This window comes from Mustela putorius, unplaced genomic scaffold, assembly GCF_011764305.1.
Source record: "Mustela putorius furo isolate JIRA1106 unplaced genomic scaffold, ASM1176430v1.1 tig00003898_pilon_pilon_pilon, whole genome shotgun sequence".
NCBI lineage: Eukaryota > Metazoa > Chordata > Mammalia > Carnivora > Mustelidae > Mustela > Mustela putorius.
Window position 1 is genome coordinate 17,533,841 of NW_025422047.1, and position 15,053 is coordinate 17,548,893.

General features: G+C 41.4%; 1 protein-coding gene across 2 annotated transcripts in view; it reads left to right on the forward strand.

The window, feature by feature from the left end:
- The window catches only part of TMOD2 (tropomodulin 2), a 70,500-nt gene extending 56,354 nt beyond the window's left edge, over nt 1-14,146 (forward strand). For both annotated transcript variants that reach the window (XM_004755423.3, XM_045067674.1), the window contains 3 exons: nt 4,175-4,318; nt 10,108-10,252; nt 12,150-14,146. In XM_004755423.3, the coding sequence (XP_004755480.1) occupies nt 4,175-4,318; nt 10,108-10,252; nt 12,150-12,184 (324 nt within the window). In that variant the 3' untranslated portion in view covers nt 12,185-14,146. The remainder of the gene's footprint in view (nt 1-4,174; nt 4,319-10,107; nt 10,253-12,149) is intronic.
- The last annotated feature ends 907 nt before the right edge of the window (nt 14,147-15,053 follow it).

Sequence of the window (15,053 nt, forward strand, 5' to 3'; positions counted from 1 at the left end):
CCTAGCAGTGAATAAATAACGCTTTAATTTACATGGTGTACAATGATGTCAGTCCAAATCTTCGAGCTTTCTTTGCAGTTAAAGTAACTGTTTGACTAATACAAAAGGATTATTCTTCTAGTCTAGTGCTTCTCAACTTGGGGTAATTTTGCCCTCCAGGGGACATTTGGCAGGGTCTGAAGATATTTTTTGGTTGTCATGACTGGGAAGAGTGCTGTTGGCTTTCAGTGGGTCTCAGAAGCTGCTAAACATCCTGTAGGACACAGGATAACGTCCCACAACAAAGAATCCTCTGGTCTCAAACGTCATTGGTGCCAAGGTTGAGAAATCCTGTTCTGGTCCCAAGTTAGATTCCTTCTCTTCCTTCTTCCTGTGTTTTCCACCATAAAAACAATTAAAATAATTAAGAAGTTCCTTGTTCCATTTCCCAGAGCAATCAGTATTAGCAATTTGTTTTTCATTCTTTTATCTGTTGTCTTTATGACTTTAATCAAAGTGGTTCTCAATCCTGAAATAAAATCTTTTCTTAAAAAAGAAAAAGGGGGGGGCACCTGGGTGTCTCAGTCAAATAAGCATTTGCCTGCAGCTCAGCCCATGATCTCAGGGCTTTTTAAAAATACAGAAGTCCAGGGATGCCTGGATGGCTCAGTCAGTTGGGTGTCCTGCTGCTTGGTTTTGTCTCTGGTTGTGGTCTCAGGGTGGTGGGATTGAGCCCTGTGTTGGGCCGTGTGCTCTGCATAAATTCTGCTTGTACCTCTCCCACCCCACAACCACCACCCCTCCCCGCCACGTCTACTCTCTCTCTCTTTCTCTCTAAAATAAATAAATAAATAAATAAATAAATAAATAAATAAATAAATAAAATCTTTTTTAAAATTATATAGCGATCCAATCTACAGCCCAAGATTCTGATTTAATTCATCTGGGGGTGGTGTATATATTTAAAGCTTCTAGATCATTCTAACATGCAGGCAGAGTAGAAAACCCGTGATATACATCCTTTTTTGTTTTTGATTTATCATCTTAGGTAATTTTTGTTTCTCCATTAGGAAAGCTGAGAGCGATTCTATACTCTGCCTTCATCCTTCTCCTTTTTCTTTCTCCAAATTGTAGCTATTCCATTGCTTTCACATATTTCAGCTTTATATATGTTTATGCCCTTATAGTCTATGTTTTGTATATGGATTAATTACAAAAATTTAACACTTTTCACCAGTATTTACAGTTACCTGGCTATGTAAATGTGTAAATCTCCGTTTTCATGGGCGTTGGTATCTACTGACTAATGCTGGTCTGAGTCTTGTTCCTTTGAAAGTAACTTGTTTTTTCTTACTAGATACTTTTAGGACTCTCTCTTTGCCCTTGGAGTTCTGAAATTTCACTTGTATGTGCCTGAGCATCCAGTGGGTTCTTTCAGATGAAGACTCATAACTCTCAACTCTAGGAAATTTGTTTCCTATTTAACTTTTTTCCCTTCTCTTCTTTCTTTTTTTCTTTTGTCCTTCTGAAACTTCTGCTAAATGAATGTTGAACTTCTTTGTCTTTATCCATACCTTTTAATTTGTCTCATATTTCCTAGCTTTGTCTTTTTACTCTACCTTCTCAAGAATATCCCCAGATTTATGTTCTCACTCACCAACTTGGTCTTTCAGCCATGCACATTTTGTAATTCTGGATGTCCATTACTTTTCCTTATTTCAATGTAGTATTTGAACTTCTCAGAACATTTTCTTTCCTTTTTTTAAAGACTTTATTTATTTACTTGACAGACAGAAATCACAAGTAGGCAGAGAGGCAGGCAGAGAGAGAGAGAGAGAGAGAGGAGGAAGCAGGCTCCTTGCAGAGCAGAGAGCCCGATGTGGGGCTCGATCCCAGGACCCTGGGATCATGACCTGAGCCAAAGGCAGAGGCTTAATCCACTGAGCCACCCAGGCACCCTCAGAACATTTTCTTATTCAAATTCCTCTTTTTTTTTCTCCCCACAATAGCCAGTATTTATTTTATGGATACAGTGTATTTTCTTTTTCTTTTTTGGTGGGAAAGAAGAGGGAGAATAACAATTAGAAATTTTACATTAGTTTCTGTTCCCTGAATAATCTCTGTTCTCTCTATGGCATATTGTCCATTTGGCTAACGTGATTTTTCTCTTCCATGAGGTTGGTTTTCCTACTTTGTCTGGCAGTCACTGGTTGCCAGACTTGCAGAGAACGAGGTGGTATTGTGTAAACCTGGATCATTTCCTCGAAGTTGTGTTGTGTCACCATCCAACAGACTATGTATTTTATTAATTTATCAACTGCCTTCTTAGGACAGAGATTTTTGTTTTCTCTGCTGCTGACACATTGTAGTAGCCCAATAAATAGTCTTTTGTGGATGAATGAATGAATGCTTTTGTAAGCAGGCAGGTGGATTGACTGGCAGCGCCCTCTGAAGGGTGAGGAGCTGACAGGTGGCTGGGAGTATCCCACAAGTCACAGCTAGGGGGGCTTCACTCTGGGAGGGGTTCATTCCTGCACATGGCTGCCCCTCCTCTCCATTTCTCCCACATAGCATCTGATGGGAGGTGTGAAGGTGCCTCTGTTTCTGCGCACCTTCCATCTCAGGTCCTAGCCTCACAAGAGGCTCTTCCTGGGAAGGTTTTCATTGACAGTGGTCCTGGCAGGTGTTTCTTGTCCAGGATGATGCAGGGAGGATGTGCTTTCCATCTGCTCTAGCTGTTCCAGTCTGTTCTTTTTTAAAGATTTTTTTTTTTTTTTTTTGACAGGGAGAGAGGGATCACAAGTAGGCAGAGAGGCAGGCAGAGATGCAGGAAGGGAAGCAGGCTCCCCACTGAGCAGGGAGCCCAATGTGGGGCTTGATCCCAGGACCCTGAGATCATGACCTGAGCTGAAGGCAGAGGCTTAACCCACTGAGGCACCTGGGTGCCCCCAGTTCATTCTTAAGACAGTTCTTTAATGAGATGCCCTGGTCGGGACTTACCTCTGGTGTCTCAGGCAACAGCTTTTTTGGTGGTCATTTCTCCACCAGTCTGTCTTTTTTCTGTATTTCAACAATTCTTCAAGGTAATGGCCCTCTATTTTTTGTTTCTCTTGCACTGTGAGAGTTCGGTCACTTAAAAATGGTATCTTTTCTTCATGCCTGTGGCAAACTTTGGGTGTAAGGGGAATAGGCAGGTGCATGTATATATCTCTTGTTTTGAACTAGAAGTGTCCAGTGGATTTGCCACTCTGAGTGGTAATTATATACCAAAAGTTATTTTTGAGGAATTCTAATTTATAGATGACCTGAAATAATATGACTAAACCAGTAGTGCCACATGCTAGTCAACAATAAAGTTTTCTAGTCAACAGTAAAATAATTCTGAGATCAGGTCCTTTCTACATTTCTTCTAATGTTTAAATGTCTTTTTCTCAGAGTGCCTGGGTAGCTCAGTGGATTAAGCCTCTGCCTTCGGCTCAGGTCATGATCTCAGGGTCCTGGGATCGAGCTCTGCATCGGGCTCTCTGCTCGGCGGGCAGCTTGCTTCCCCCTCTCTCTGCCTGCGGCTCTGCCTACTTGTGATTTCTCTCTCTGCCAAATAAATAAATAAAATCTTTAACAATAAATAAATAAGTGTCTTTTTCTCAAAAAACAAAAAAGGCAAAAAATAGAACCCCCCCACATACACAGAAAACAAACTGATAATGATAATAGATGGTAGTGGGATTTTACTTAATGTTCTTAACCCAACAAAGTTCAATACTTTGTAATCCTTTTTTTAAATTAAATTAAATTAAATTTATTTATTTATTTGTCAGAGAGAGAAAGAGAAATAGAGAGAGCACAAGGAGGCAGAGTGGCAGGCAGAGGCAGAGAGAGGAGCAGGCTCCCCACTGAGCAAGGAGCCCGATGCGAAACTCCATCCCAGGACCCTGAGCCAAAGGCAGCCACTTAACCAACTGAGCCACTCAGCCATCCCAACACTTTGTAATCCTATGTCAGGATTTTTTGCTTTTTGTTTTTGCTTTGCAGTATACAAAATTAATAAGTCTGGGCTGCTGGACTGAATTATTCTTAGTTTGATTTAACTAAGTTTTTCTTTAAGTGTATAAAAAACCCCTGTGTTTAATTTGGGGCTGGGGAGTTCAGTAAATCAATTTTTGGAAGCATTAATGGTTACTTTTTGCATAATAAGGCTTTTGCAGATATGCTGAAAGTGAATAAGACCTTGAAAAGCCTCAACATCGAATCCAATTTCATCACTGGGACTGGGATCCTGGCCCTGGTGGAGGCATTGAGAGAGAATGACACCCTGACCGAGATCAAGATCGACAACCAGGTATGATGCACAGGGTGCATGTGAATTGGGGAGTCACACGGCAGTGAGTTCGAAGTCAAATTCTGTGACTCAATTTGATGTTCTGGCTTTCCTGTAAGTTACAACATCTGGGGTCCGGTGGAGTGTGTGTGAGAGTGCATGTCAGTAACAAAATATGACATATGGTAAGACAGAAAGGACCAGCTCTCCCCCAGTCCTCGGCTAGTCAGACACCAGGGGAGACAGGAGGCCACAAGTGTTGACAGCCATCACCACCCTTGCCTCCCACCAGGAATCTCAGCCAGTCCTGTTCCAGCCTTGCTGTTGCATCTCACTGGGGCTGTGGCAGATTGGCCATGCCCAGAAACGGACTCCTTGCTCTCAGTTGGAGGTTGCCAGAGCTGGGGTTGGGGGGTGGGCAAGAAAAAACAAGCAGAACTGGACTCCTGCAGTCTGGGGCTGGCCGTCGAGCCTCTTTGGAGGAATCCAGGTTTGAAGATGGTCTGGCTTAGAGGAGAAGGCCACACCCACAGGGCAGTCACAGTCTCAGCTCTGTTGCAGTGTCTCTTAGGTTCCCATCAACAGCCAAAGCAAGCTGCTTGTCCCTACGGCCATATCCTCCCAGATCCCGAAAACCTTTTCCCAGCATCCGCCTGCCATGTTTCTACTTGCTCTGCAGCCTTCAGCTGGCTCCTGCTGTTGGACGGCAATTCTCAGTTCTCAGCACAATGCTGTGCCCTGCCCCTTTCCATACAGGGAACTGTCTGCCATGGGACTCAGTGATTCTGAGAGGCCTAGACACTGTTTAGTGGGAAGAAAGGGCCCTGCAATGGAACAGTTCTCCTATGGAGTGGTGGCAGGGACGTGGGGGGAGGGCCTGCTGAGAGTGCCCCCTGCTTGTCTGGAAATTCCCTAGTCTAACAGCTGATAGAGCTCCAGGAGTCTACCCAGGACTTATTCCTTAAGTTTGGAACCCCCCCCCCATGAATAGGTCCCATGAATAGCTCTACTTCCCGTTTTTTGTTGTTGTTGCTGTTGTTGTTGTTGTTGTTGTTGTTGTTGTTTTGGCTAATGAGGACATGTGGGCTGCTGCAGTGCAGGTCTTCCTCCCCTCCACTCCTCCAGAGGCTTGCTGCTGGGGGAGCAGGGGAACATACAGAAGACAGGCACTCCTTTCCTCTCACCCTCCCCAGAAGGGATGCATCCCCAAAGCAGCGTTCCCAAAGGACGATATGTGAAGGGGGTATGCACACCCAGCCGTACACCCTCAGGAAGCTCGAAGCCGTTATCCTGGTGTGTGTCCAGCTGCTAGTACAGTTAAGAAGAGGATTTGTCAGGGAGTGGGAGAGTGGGAAAATGAGCCAGAGAGAAATATGAACTGAGAGAAATGCAGTGATAGCTCAGGAATATCTACCAAATGAACTAGTATTAGAAAGAAGTGAAATGAGCTCTTAGCATATTATTTCCAGGACATCTATGACAGAGGTGGATACATGTATTTAACTTCTTATGTTGGTTTAGGTCATTATGAAACCCCATATCTGACCTAATGTTCCAGATACTGTGTTCCTGACTTCTTGTAAGATACCACCTGGTTAAGATGGCCATTTAAAATATAGTTAAATTCGGGGTGCCTGGGTGGCTCAGTGGGTTAAGCCTCTGCCTTCAGCTCCGGTCATGATCTCAGGGTCCTGGGATCGAGCCCCACATTGGGCTCTTTGCTAGGCAAGGATCCTGTTTCCCCCTCTCTCTCTGCCTGCCTCTCTGCCTACTTGTGATCTCTTTCTCTCTGTAAAATAAATAAATAAAATCTTTATATATATATATATATAGTTAAATTTGAATTTCAGATAAATGACAAATGATTATCAGTATAAGTATGTACCATGGAATATTTGGGACACACTATACTAAAATATATATATATATATATTTTTTTATTTATTGAAATTGTTTGTTATTGTTAATCAAAATTCAGTTTTAACTGAGTGTCCTGTATTTTTATTTGCTAAACCTGGCAACCTGACATCTGATGAATGAGACAGAATCCCAAACATTGAGAATAGAGCAGCTTTTCATAATGCATGTGAAGAAGATCCTGAAATACAAAGCCTGAATTTGCTGTCTTAAATCTCCTTACATCAACTTTATCACCCTTCTTCAGTTCTCTGGGATGGAAGCATGTCATTTTTCCACATTATTCCCCAATATGCCTCTGAAATAGCTTCTTTGCATTTGTGATAAGTAAGAGGATTGAGACTTTCTAGAGAAACTGGAAAAGTTCTTTGCTTTATTCCAAGAAAGAGGAAATTCAGAGTCAGAACTTGATTTCCATTCAAATTTTGTTTATTGACTCATAGGCTATTAGAAGTAGACCTCAGTTTTCTCATCTGTGTAATGAAGGGTTTGAAATAAAATAATCTGTAGGACCGTTTGGTCTCAGCAGCTCAGACCAATTTAGCATACTTTGGAGTGGGCAGCTGCACCAAAATGATGGCCTACTGAGAACCTGTCACTGGGGCAGGCTGCGGTGGCTACGCTCCAGGAAAATAGGTAATGATTTAATCAGATGCCCCATGTGAGAGGAACAATCAGTGACACATATTAATGAAACAGATGGGTAACTGCTAAATAAATTTGAGTAAACAAAAAAGGTCATTTGAAAAAAAAACAGAAGAAATGTATGCTTAAACTTTTATTTCCCTTTCTCCTTTGTACTTAGTGACTTATAAAGAGGAAACAAACAAATTATAAGAAATTTAGACCTCCATTTGTTGACCTGGGTTTATATAACACAAAAGACCTCAAATAAAAAGACTCAGGCTGAGAAAGAAAGATGCCCTATGTTACATTACTTTCTCCCCTCCATTTCTCAGCCCCTCCCCAGTATGCTTTTCTGCAGCTCCTACATCCCTTATATAGCCAGCAGCAAACCCATCCTGCATGTTACCCAAGCACAAGACTCTGAAGGTGTGAGAATTGTGAGGGGTAGTAAAGGGACTTTTATGTCATCCCTCCCCATCAGCCATATCCAGCATGAGCTCCTTCTGCCCTTGGACAGCACTACTTGGCTCAATTCAGGGGCATAGGGCATAGCTAAGGGGGCCCCAACTGTAGCTCAGGTCTCAATCCTTAGCACAGCCCACTATTCTAAAGCGTGTTGTAAGCTAAAGTTGTTCATGGAACTGTGAGGTCAGGATCCCATTTTTGCTGCCTCTCCCTCCTATTAGCCTGGAATGCTAAGCTCTAAACTGGATACCCAGAGTTGTTATTGTCTGACTGGAAATACCACATTTTGTTAATTTCTTGGGGGAGAGACTGGTTTGACAGGTTGCTGGGTGAAAAGAAAGAAAAGGAGCAAAGAATTAAACCTTTGGACTCACCTAGAACACAAAAGTTTTTCCCTAAACTTTTCTCCTTCATCTACTAAATACTTAAATTTTCCAAATTTAAAAGGTATATTTTAAAATATAATAAAAATATAACAAACAACCAAAACTTCAGGATCCTGGGGTGCCTGGGTGGCTCAGTGGGTTAAAACCTCTGCCTTCGGCTCAGGTCTTGATCCCAGGGTCCTGGGATGGAGCCCCGCATTGGGCTCTCTGCTCAGCAGGGAGCCTGCTTCCTCCTCTCTCTCTGCCTACTTGTGATCTCTGTCTGTCAAATAAGTAAATAAAATCTTAAAAAAAAATTTTTTTAAACTGCAGGATCCTGGCACAGAAATAGACTTGGCAGAACAATGGATTCCAGAAACACATCCAAGTACACCTGAGAATTTTGTAGCAAAGGTTCCTGTGAGGAAAGGATAAAGTAGAAGATAGTGGGACAATTTCATTAGCATTTTGAAACAAGATTAAGCTAGGGCTGTATCTTGACTCTTACACTTAAATTCATTCCAGATGAAATGAAGATTTAAATATGAAAATATATGGAATCATAAAATGGAAGAAATCAGAAGGTTTTCTGATAGAAGAGATCAGAAGAGCCTAAACATGATATAAAATCTAGGAGATTGATACAAATTTAGCCATATGAAATGAAAAAAGAATCAAAAAGAAAGTCAAAAGACAAACTTAACAACACATTTGACAGAAGGGTAATTTCCTAATATATAAGAAACTTACAAATTAATAAGAAAAAAGGAACTACAGGCTGATAAAAAAAAATACACAAATGACAGAGATTGGTATTTTCTTATTTATTTATTTATTTGACAGATGGAGATCACAAGTAGGCAGAGAGGCAGGCAGAGAGAGAGGGGGAAGCAGGCTCCCCACTGAGCAGAGAGCCCCATACGGGACTCGATTCCAGGACCCTGAGATCATGACCTGAGCCAAAGGCAGAAGCTTAGTCCACTAAGCCACCAGGAGCCCAAGATTGGTATTTTTAAAAAGAGACATACAGATGCATAAGAAAAGTAATTGTTTTTATTCATAATTTGAGAAATGCAAATTAAGGCAATTAAATAAATACAAGTGAAATATAAATCTTCACCTGTTAGATTGACAGAGGGGGAAAAGATTGATAATATCCCGTGTTGGCCAGCATAGGGAAAATAGTAAATCTGAAACACTGTAAGTAGGAGTAAAAAACTGTCATACTTTTGAGGGTAAGTGAGTATCAAAATTTGAAACATGTTTACTCTTGGGCCCAGCCCTAATTTGCCTTACAGGCACACTTGCAGAAATGTCCTAGGATATACTACATGTGCAAGGGAAATTCACTGCAGCATTGTTTGGAATAGTAGAAATGGCAAGTAGAAATGGGAAAATAAAAATATGTTTCAGAACACAATGCTCGTATAATCCATTTATATGAAAAAGCATACATGTACATATTAGGCAGATATATGAATGCATAGAAAATGTCTTTAAAAACTACATACTACATGCCAAACTGGCTTTCTCTATGGGGGGTGGAAATACTGGGGGAAGGGAGCTTTTGTATTTTATACACTTCTTGTATGCTTTTTCTAAGTAAGCCTATATTTTTTAATTTAAAAATTTTTAATAAATATGTTATGGAAATTTTTTTGAATTTTAATTTTTGTTAAATTTTGATTTTAAATTCCTTTATTTGTATGCCCCTGGGTTTTCTTTTTAATTCTAATTATTTTTTTTCTTCTATATCTCAACTTCCAAAAAAAAAAAAAAAACCCCAAACCAACCAAGAAGCCTCTTTTCACCAACTTAAAAAACTTGGGGATTTATCTACAGCCCAATAACCCCTTCAGTGTTTGTTAATTCCAGTGGCTATGGTTCAAACCACAATGAAGTTTCTTTGGGAACTCCCACTGAGACGCTGGTGAGAAAGAATGGCCAGCTGGTTGATGACCTTTAATTATTTTTGGAAATGGATTCCAGAATAGAAATTTTAGTAATTGGATTGATTGCTGTAAGACAGTTTCAACTACTTAAAAACACCCTTTGTTTAAAAAAAAAACAAACAACAAAAAAAAAAACCTTTGTTTATAAACTGTAGAAACTGGGGTAAATTGGAAACACAGAATATTTAGTTTTGCTTTAATTTTACATGTGGAATCATTTTTTTCCTTCATAAATAATTTGCTTAGTCTTTTCAGTTCAGCATTCCAGCAGATTTGGCTGTCTGTTGGATTTTGCTTCCAGACAAGGAGCAGGTCTCAAGTGACTGTATGGGAGAAAATATCTCCAGTGACTTTATTCCTTTCCATGTGAGACTTTTGACCCTTTCCCTTTTTGTCCAGCAAGTAGCTACGCATCTCTCCCATGCAAGTAACTGTTTCCTCTTTCTTCCTGATCGTCCTGTGTCTGTTCCACACCTGTGACCAGAGGCAGCAGTTGGGAACGGCTGTGGAGATGGAAATTGCCCAGATGCTTGAGGAGAATTCAAGGATCCTCAAGTTTGGATATCAGTTTACCAAGCAAGGGCCTCGAACGAGGGTGGCAGCCGCCATCACAAAGAATAATGACTTAGGTAATGCAGCCCTAATGTGTGCTGTTAGCAATTAGAAGAGCAGGATGACGGTTGATTTCTCCACTGCAGATACGGTATCTCACAGATCTCATTCCACTGGCCTTTCGTGTCAGCCCTGGATCAAAGGCACATTGTTACGTTACCGTAGGAATTCTCATCAATTTCACAGTGTTTCCGTTTTATTGTAACATTCTCTCAAGAAGAACTGTTTGTTCTTTTTTTTTCCAGACAGCCTTTGATTGTTGGTTGGTTTTCTTTATGTATTTGGTTCTCCTTTCTTACACCTATTTACCCTATGTTGTTATCTGCACCAGACGATGGATACAGTGACATGGAGATTCCCAGTTCAATTATGTTTGACCCCTGACTCTGCTCTTGCACTTGGGTTTAAATACAGTTATGTCTGATACTTTGGTGATGTCCACGTGAAATAAACTAGTGGAGCTATGTTATAAAGGTTAAACTTAGAAGTAGCTTTTTCAGGTAGCCCCTCATTAATTTTTCCTGCTCCTTACTCTTTGCTGAGGATCCTTGACATTTCTTCTGTTAGGATGAGAAGGGGGCATATCCTGGTCAACCGCAGCACAGAAGACTGGGACAGACTGGGAAGGCTTGTTCTGGGCACAGCTCAGTCACCTGAAGCAGCATGGCAAAAGGACATTCAGGAGTAGACAGTCACTTGGCAAGCAGCCAGCCAATAGCAGAACTCTGTCCACAGTTTGAGGTTCAGGGACAGATGTTAGACCTTGAACGAGAGAACTGGGCACAGTGTTCTACCAAGAAGTGTTCTGGCCACAGGGAGGATTTGGGTTGTAGACCAGACAGAAACCAGGAGCTGGAACCAGAAGGGGCAGGTAAAGATAAATGCACATCTCCCTGCCCAGACATCCTCACCCAAGATGCTGAGCCCCAGGCGAGGTAGGTTGTGTGGCCTCTAGAGGCTGGCCAGGCATATGGCAGTTCTTCCCGTGGGGATGTGGAGGATGAGGCGAAGGGGGCAGCCCCGCAAACAGGGCTTTGGGGAAGGATAGAGACAGCAGTCAGAAGACAACTAGGAGAATGGTAGGGAGTCCACAGCTGAACAACATGGGGACCAAAAAGAAACAGGCAAAAGAAGAGGCTGGAAGTAAATGGAAAAACGATCATGAGCCCAGGAGTGGCGGTGATGGGCAATAGCTTTTGTCTCATTTTCCTTCGGGCTGGGCTATTTAAAGTGGAGAGTTAGAGCAGGACCGCAGCCAGGGCACCTTTTCTGCGAAATCGAGGAAGGTTACAGTAACCCTCTTCTGACCCACCAGATAGGCCTGCAGGTGGAGAGGTGAAAGGGAGACATGGGTTGCAGAACCTGGGAATGGGCCATTGGGGAACCCTGATTTCTGAGTTTGCCTGCCATCTAAATCATCCCTTCCTTGGAAGCTTGGGGGGTTTTATATAAAATGGGTTTAGAAACTTGGAACATTGTTTGCAGCTCCTCCTGGTTGTCAGGCCGTAAGCAGCATTCATAGATTATAAATGTGTCGTCCTGGGGAGTTAAAGGCAGCTGGAGGTCAGATCACACAGAGGCTGAGCTGTGCTGTGGATGAGTGACCATGGAAATACTCAGCAATTCACTGTTTCATGGGTCTATTCTGGACATGCTACTCCGTAGAAATTTCTAACACTCAAGTTCCCAAATATCAGACATGACTTTATTTAAAATGTGAATTCCACAAGACACTAGGTAATGGAGTAATTTCCATTTATATCATGTAGTGGGTAATTGAGTATTGAAATTTAAGAAAACCATATCCTTAAACAGGTGGGATTGCTGTTAGTGTGATTAATGTTGTTGGTCTGGAATTTAAGGACCAGTCCTTCAATTTACCTTTTCTTTTTCCTGTCTTTATTTCTCACCTAGTTCGTAAAAAGCGAGTTGAAGGAGACCGAAGGTAAACTTCTACAAGAGAAGGCAGAGTTGTACCATGGTGGCCATTGAAAAAGAAGCAAGCAAAAACTCATCTCCTTCCCCGTCAGGACCATTTTACCCAAGGTTGTGCATTTCCGTTAACCACCCAGCTAATCATGTAATTGCTGTTCTTTTTTAGCACTACTTATTTATCTTGGATTTTTTAATATATACAGTTGTCTCATTTGCTCACGGGCACATCTGGCCACTCGCACCAGTGGACCTCAGCAGACCCTAGTGGGTAACAGCAATTGAAAATTACTTCACCACTTTCATATTGGGTTGTCTGGCTTTCTTATGTGAATTTTTTTTTTTTAATCACTGAAAGGAGTTTAGTATATATGTGTATTTGTAACTGTGATTGCGATAGAGGCCTATCTCTGTTTACATGCATAGCTTTGAGTTAGGCTAAATACATCAGAAGTACTCTTCTGAACACATAAGAAGTTAGTATTGCCAATCTTTCACTGGATGAGAAAATGTGACCAGCTTGGCACAAGTTCTCCCCTAGTTCCAGAAAAATCACTAAATGCACATGCCCCACTATTTGAAGATCAGTGGAATCATCTTCCTGAAAGCAAGGCAGCATTATGATACTTTTAATACAACATCAGCAAATAAGTCTGAAATAGTAACCCATGAACGGTCTTTAAGGCAGACTTACAGGCAGCAAAATTAATCAGCACACCTACTTTTATTGATGATTCAACACAAATTCGATCTTTAACATTACTCTAATAGATAACTTTTTACAAAGCTGTTTTAAACTTTTCCAGACGTGATGGGAAATTTTTAAATTTTAGAAACAGGGCGGCTTTTAAAACAGTACATTCCTCAATAAAACAAAAATAATTGCACCTTAGTCAGAATCGTCTGATACATATGACTGAGTCATTTTGGCTAATTTAAAAGCATTTATTGCTTTACCTTTAGTGTGACGAGATCACAGAATGAAATGTGAGTGTTCCCGTTATGTATGTATACAGACATTTATCCGTACGGCATGCTCTATCCAGACGTTTGCAGACATCAGGGGTTAAAATGGGAATGATCTCTTCTCCACATCTCAAGGACGAAGACTGTGAATGTACAGCTGAGATGATTGTGTGGTTGTGTGCAGTAGCTTCTCATCTAGCATTGCAACAGTATGATGCTCAACTAAGGAAACTCGGGACTTCAGCCTTTGGCTCAAGCTCCCAGGCCTCTGATGGCAGACGGTGCCTTGAGGCTGTCGTTGGTGGCACTCGGACCCTGCCTCGGGCACCTCGCCCTCTTTCCCTTCTGCTCTCTTCTCCCGGGCTTCCTTCCAACTCTTTCTCTTTTCCCTTTTGTCTGAAATCTTGAGCCTTGTAAAGGCGACCTCCCTCTACCTGGAGCTAAAGAGAGTGCTGACTCAGAAGAAGATGGGCCCAAGTCCAAATGTGTTCGGTGACTGAGCATTCCTGAGTTGCTCGATAGTAGTAAGACAAGCTAATGAGAAAACAATGAGTGTATTATTCCAGTTAGCTTGTAAAACGTAGGGAATCTGGCTAGGAGGGAGAGCCTTCATGACATTGGCTGTTTTACCTGATTTGTAAGAACTCACATCTCTAAAATCCTTTGAGACATCTCATTTTCTTGACAATATTTTACATTTTTTTGAGGGAATAATGAGCAGAGATATTGAGCAGAGATATCAGCAGATGTTGGTAGATTTTGAGTCCTCAAATCCTTTAATTAGCTTTTGACTGTATCTCTCTCTTTAAAAGACATAGTAAATACCTTTTGGTGGTTTTCAATTTGATTTTTCCTTCCCTATTACTCATATAGGTGTGGTATATTGGAGCCAACTCATACAGGCTTACCAAGTATTAAATTTTCTTTCTTTCTTTTTTTAAAGATTTTATTCACCTGTTTGACAGAGACACAGTGAGAGAGGGAACACACATAGGGGGAGTGGGAGAGGGAGAAGCAGGCCTCCAGCCAGGGAGCAGGGAGCCCCAGGCAGGGCTCAACCCCAAGACCCTAGGACCACGACCCGAGCCAAAGGCAGACGCCTAACAATGAGCCACCCAGGCACCCCTCAAGTATTAGATTTTCAAGAATTTTTGCAAACTCATTAAATACAGCCATTATTAAAAACTAAATAGCATGCACTTGAAATTAGTTTGTTTATTTTTAAAACAAAAGTAATACTCAAAACTATCTTTTAGTTTTCTTTACTCTTGAGATTCTTCAGATCTATATTGTGTCTGTGTGACAGAAATATTGTCTAATGATGTGCTGTTGTGAATCTCTTCCCAACTCAGAAGTTTAGGGCTTCTTGTTGGTTGTTCGAACTTGGCCATGATGGGAGTACTTTTACTATGAAAATTAGCAAATGTTACAAATCAAATGTTTGCCCCCCTAGGTTGCTGGTTGATAAACATTCATCAGCACACCACAGGGTAGAATATACACAGTTCCTTTTTTGTGTACACGTTTCGGTTACCATGTTGCTATAGGGAAGTACCTTTCTCTTAAGTGTCTTTCTCCTGTCCCTTTAGATTTGTTGCAGATACATTAAGTGCCAAGTCCCTGACATGCCCTTCAAGGAAGACTTTTTCCTTTCTTTTCTCTTTCATTCTCTTTCTTGCCTTCACCTCTACAAAGCCCTGTGTCCTACAGAGTGTTCCCTGCAGCCCTCAGGACTGGGGCTAAAGCAGTTCCTGACAAACTCTGGCAGAAAGCAAGAAAAAAAAGTCATAATTTGATGGTGACCATGCTGTGGTTGTTGATAGTATTAAAGCAAAATAGTGGGCTATTAGCAAAACTTAGCCCTGTTTTTAGCTAGTGAAATAATTGGGTCACAGGTAATAGAGTTTATAAAATCAAATA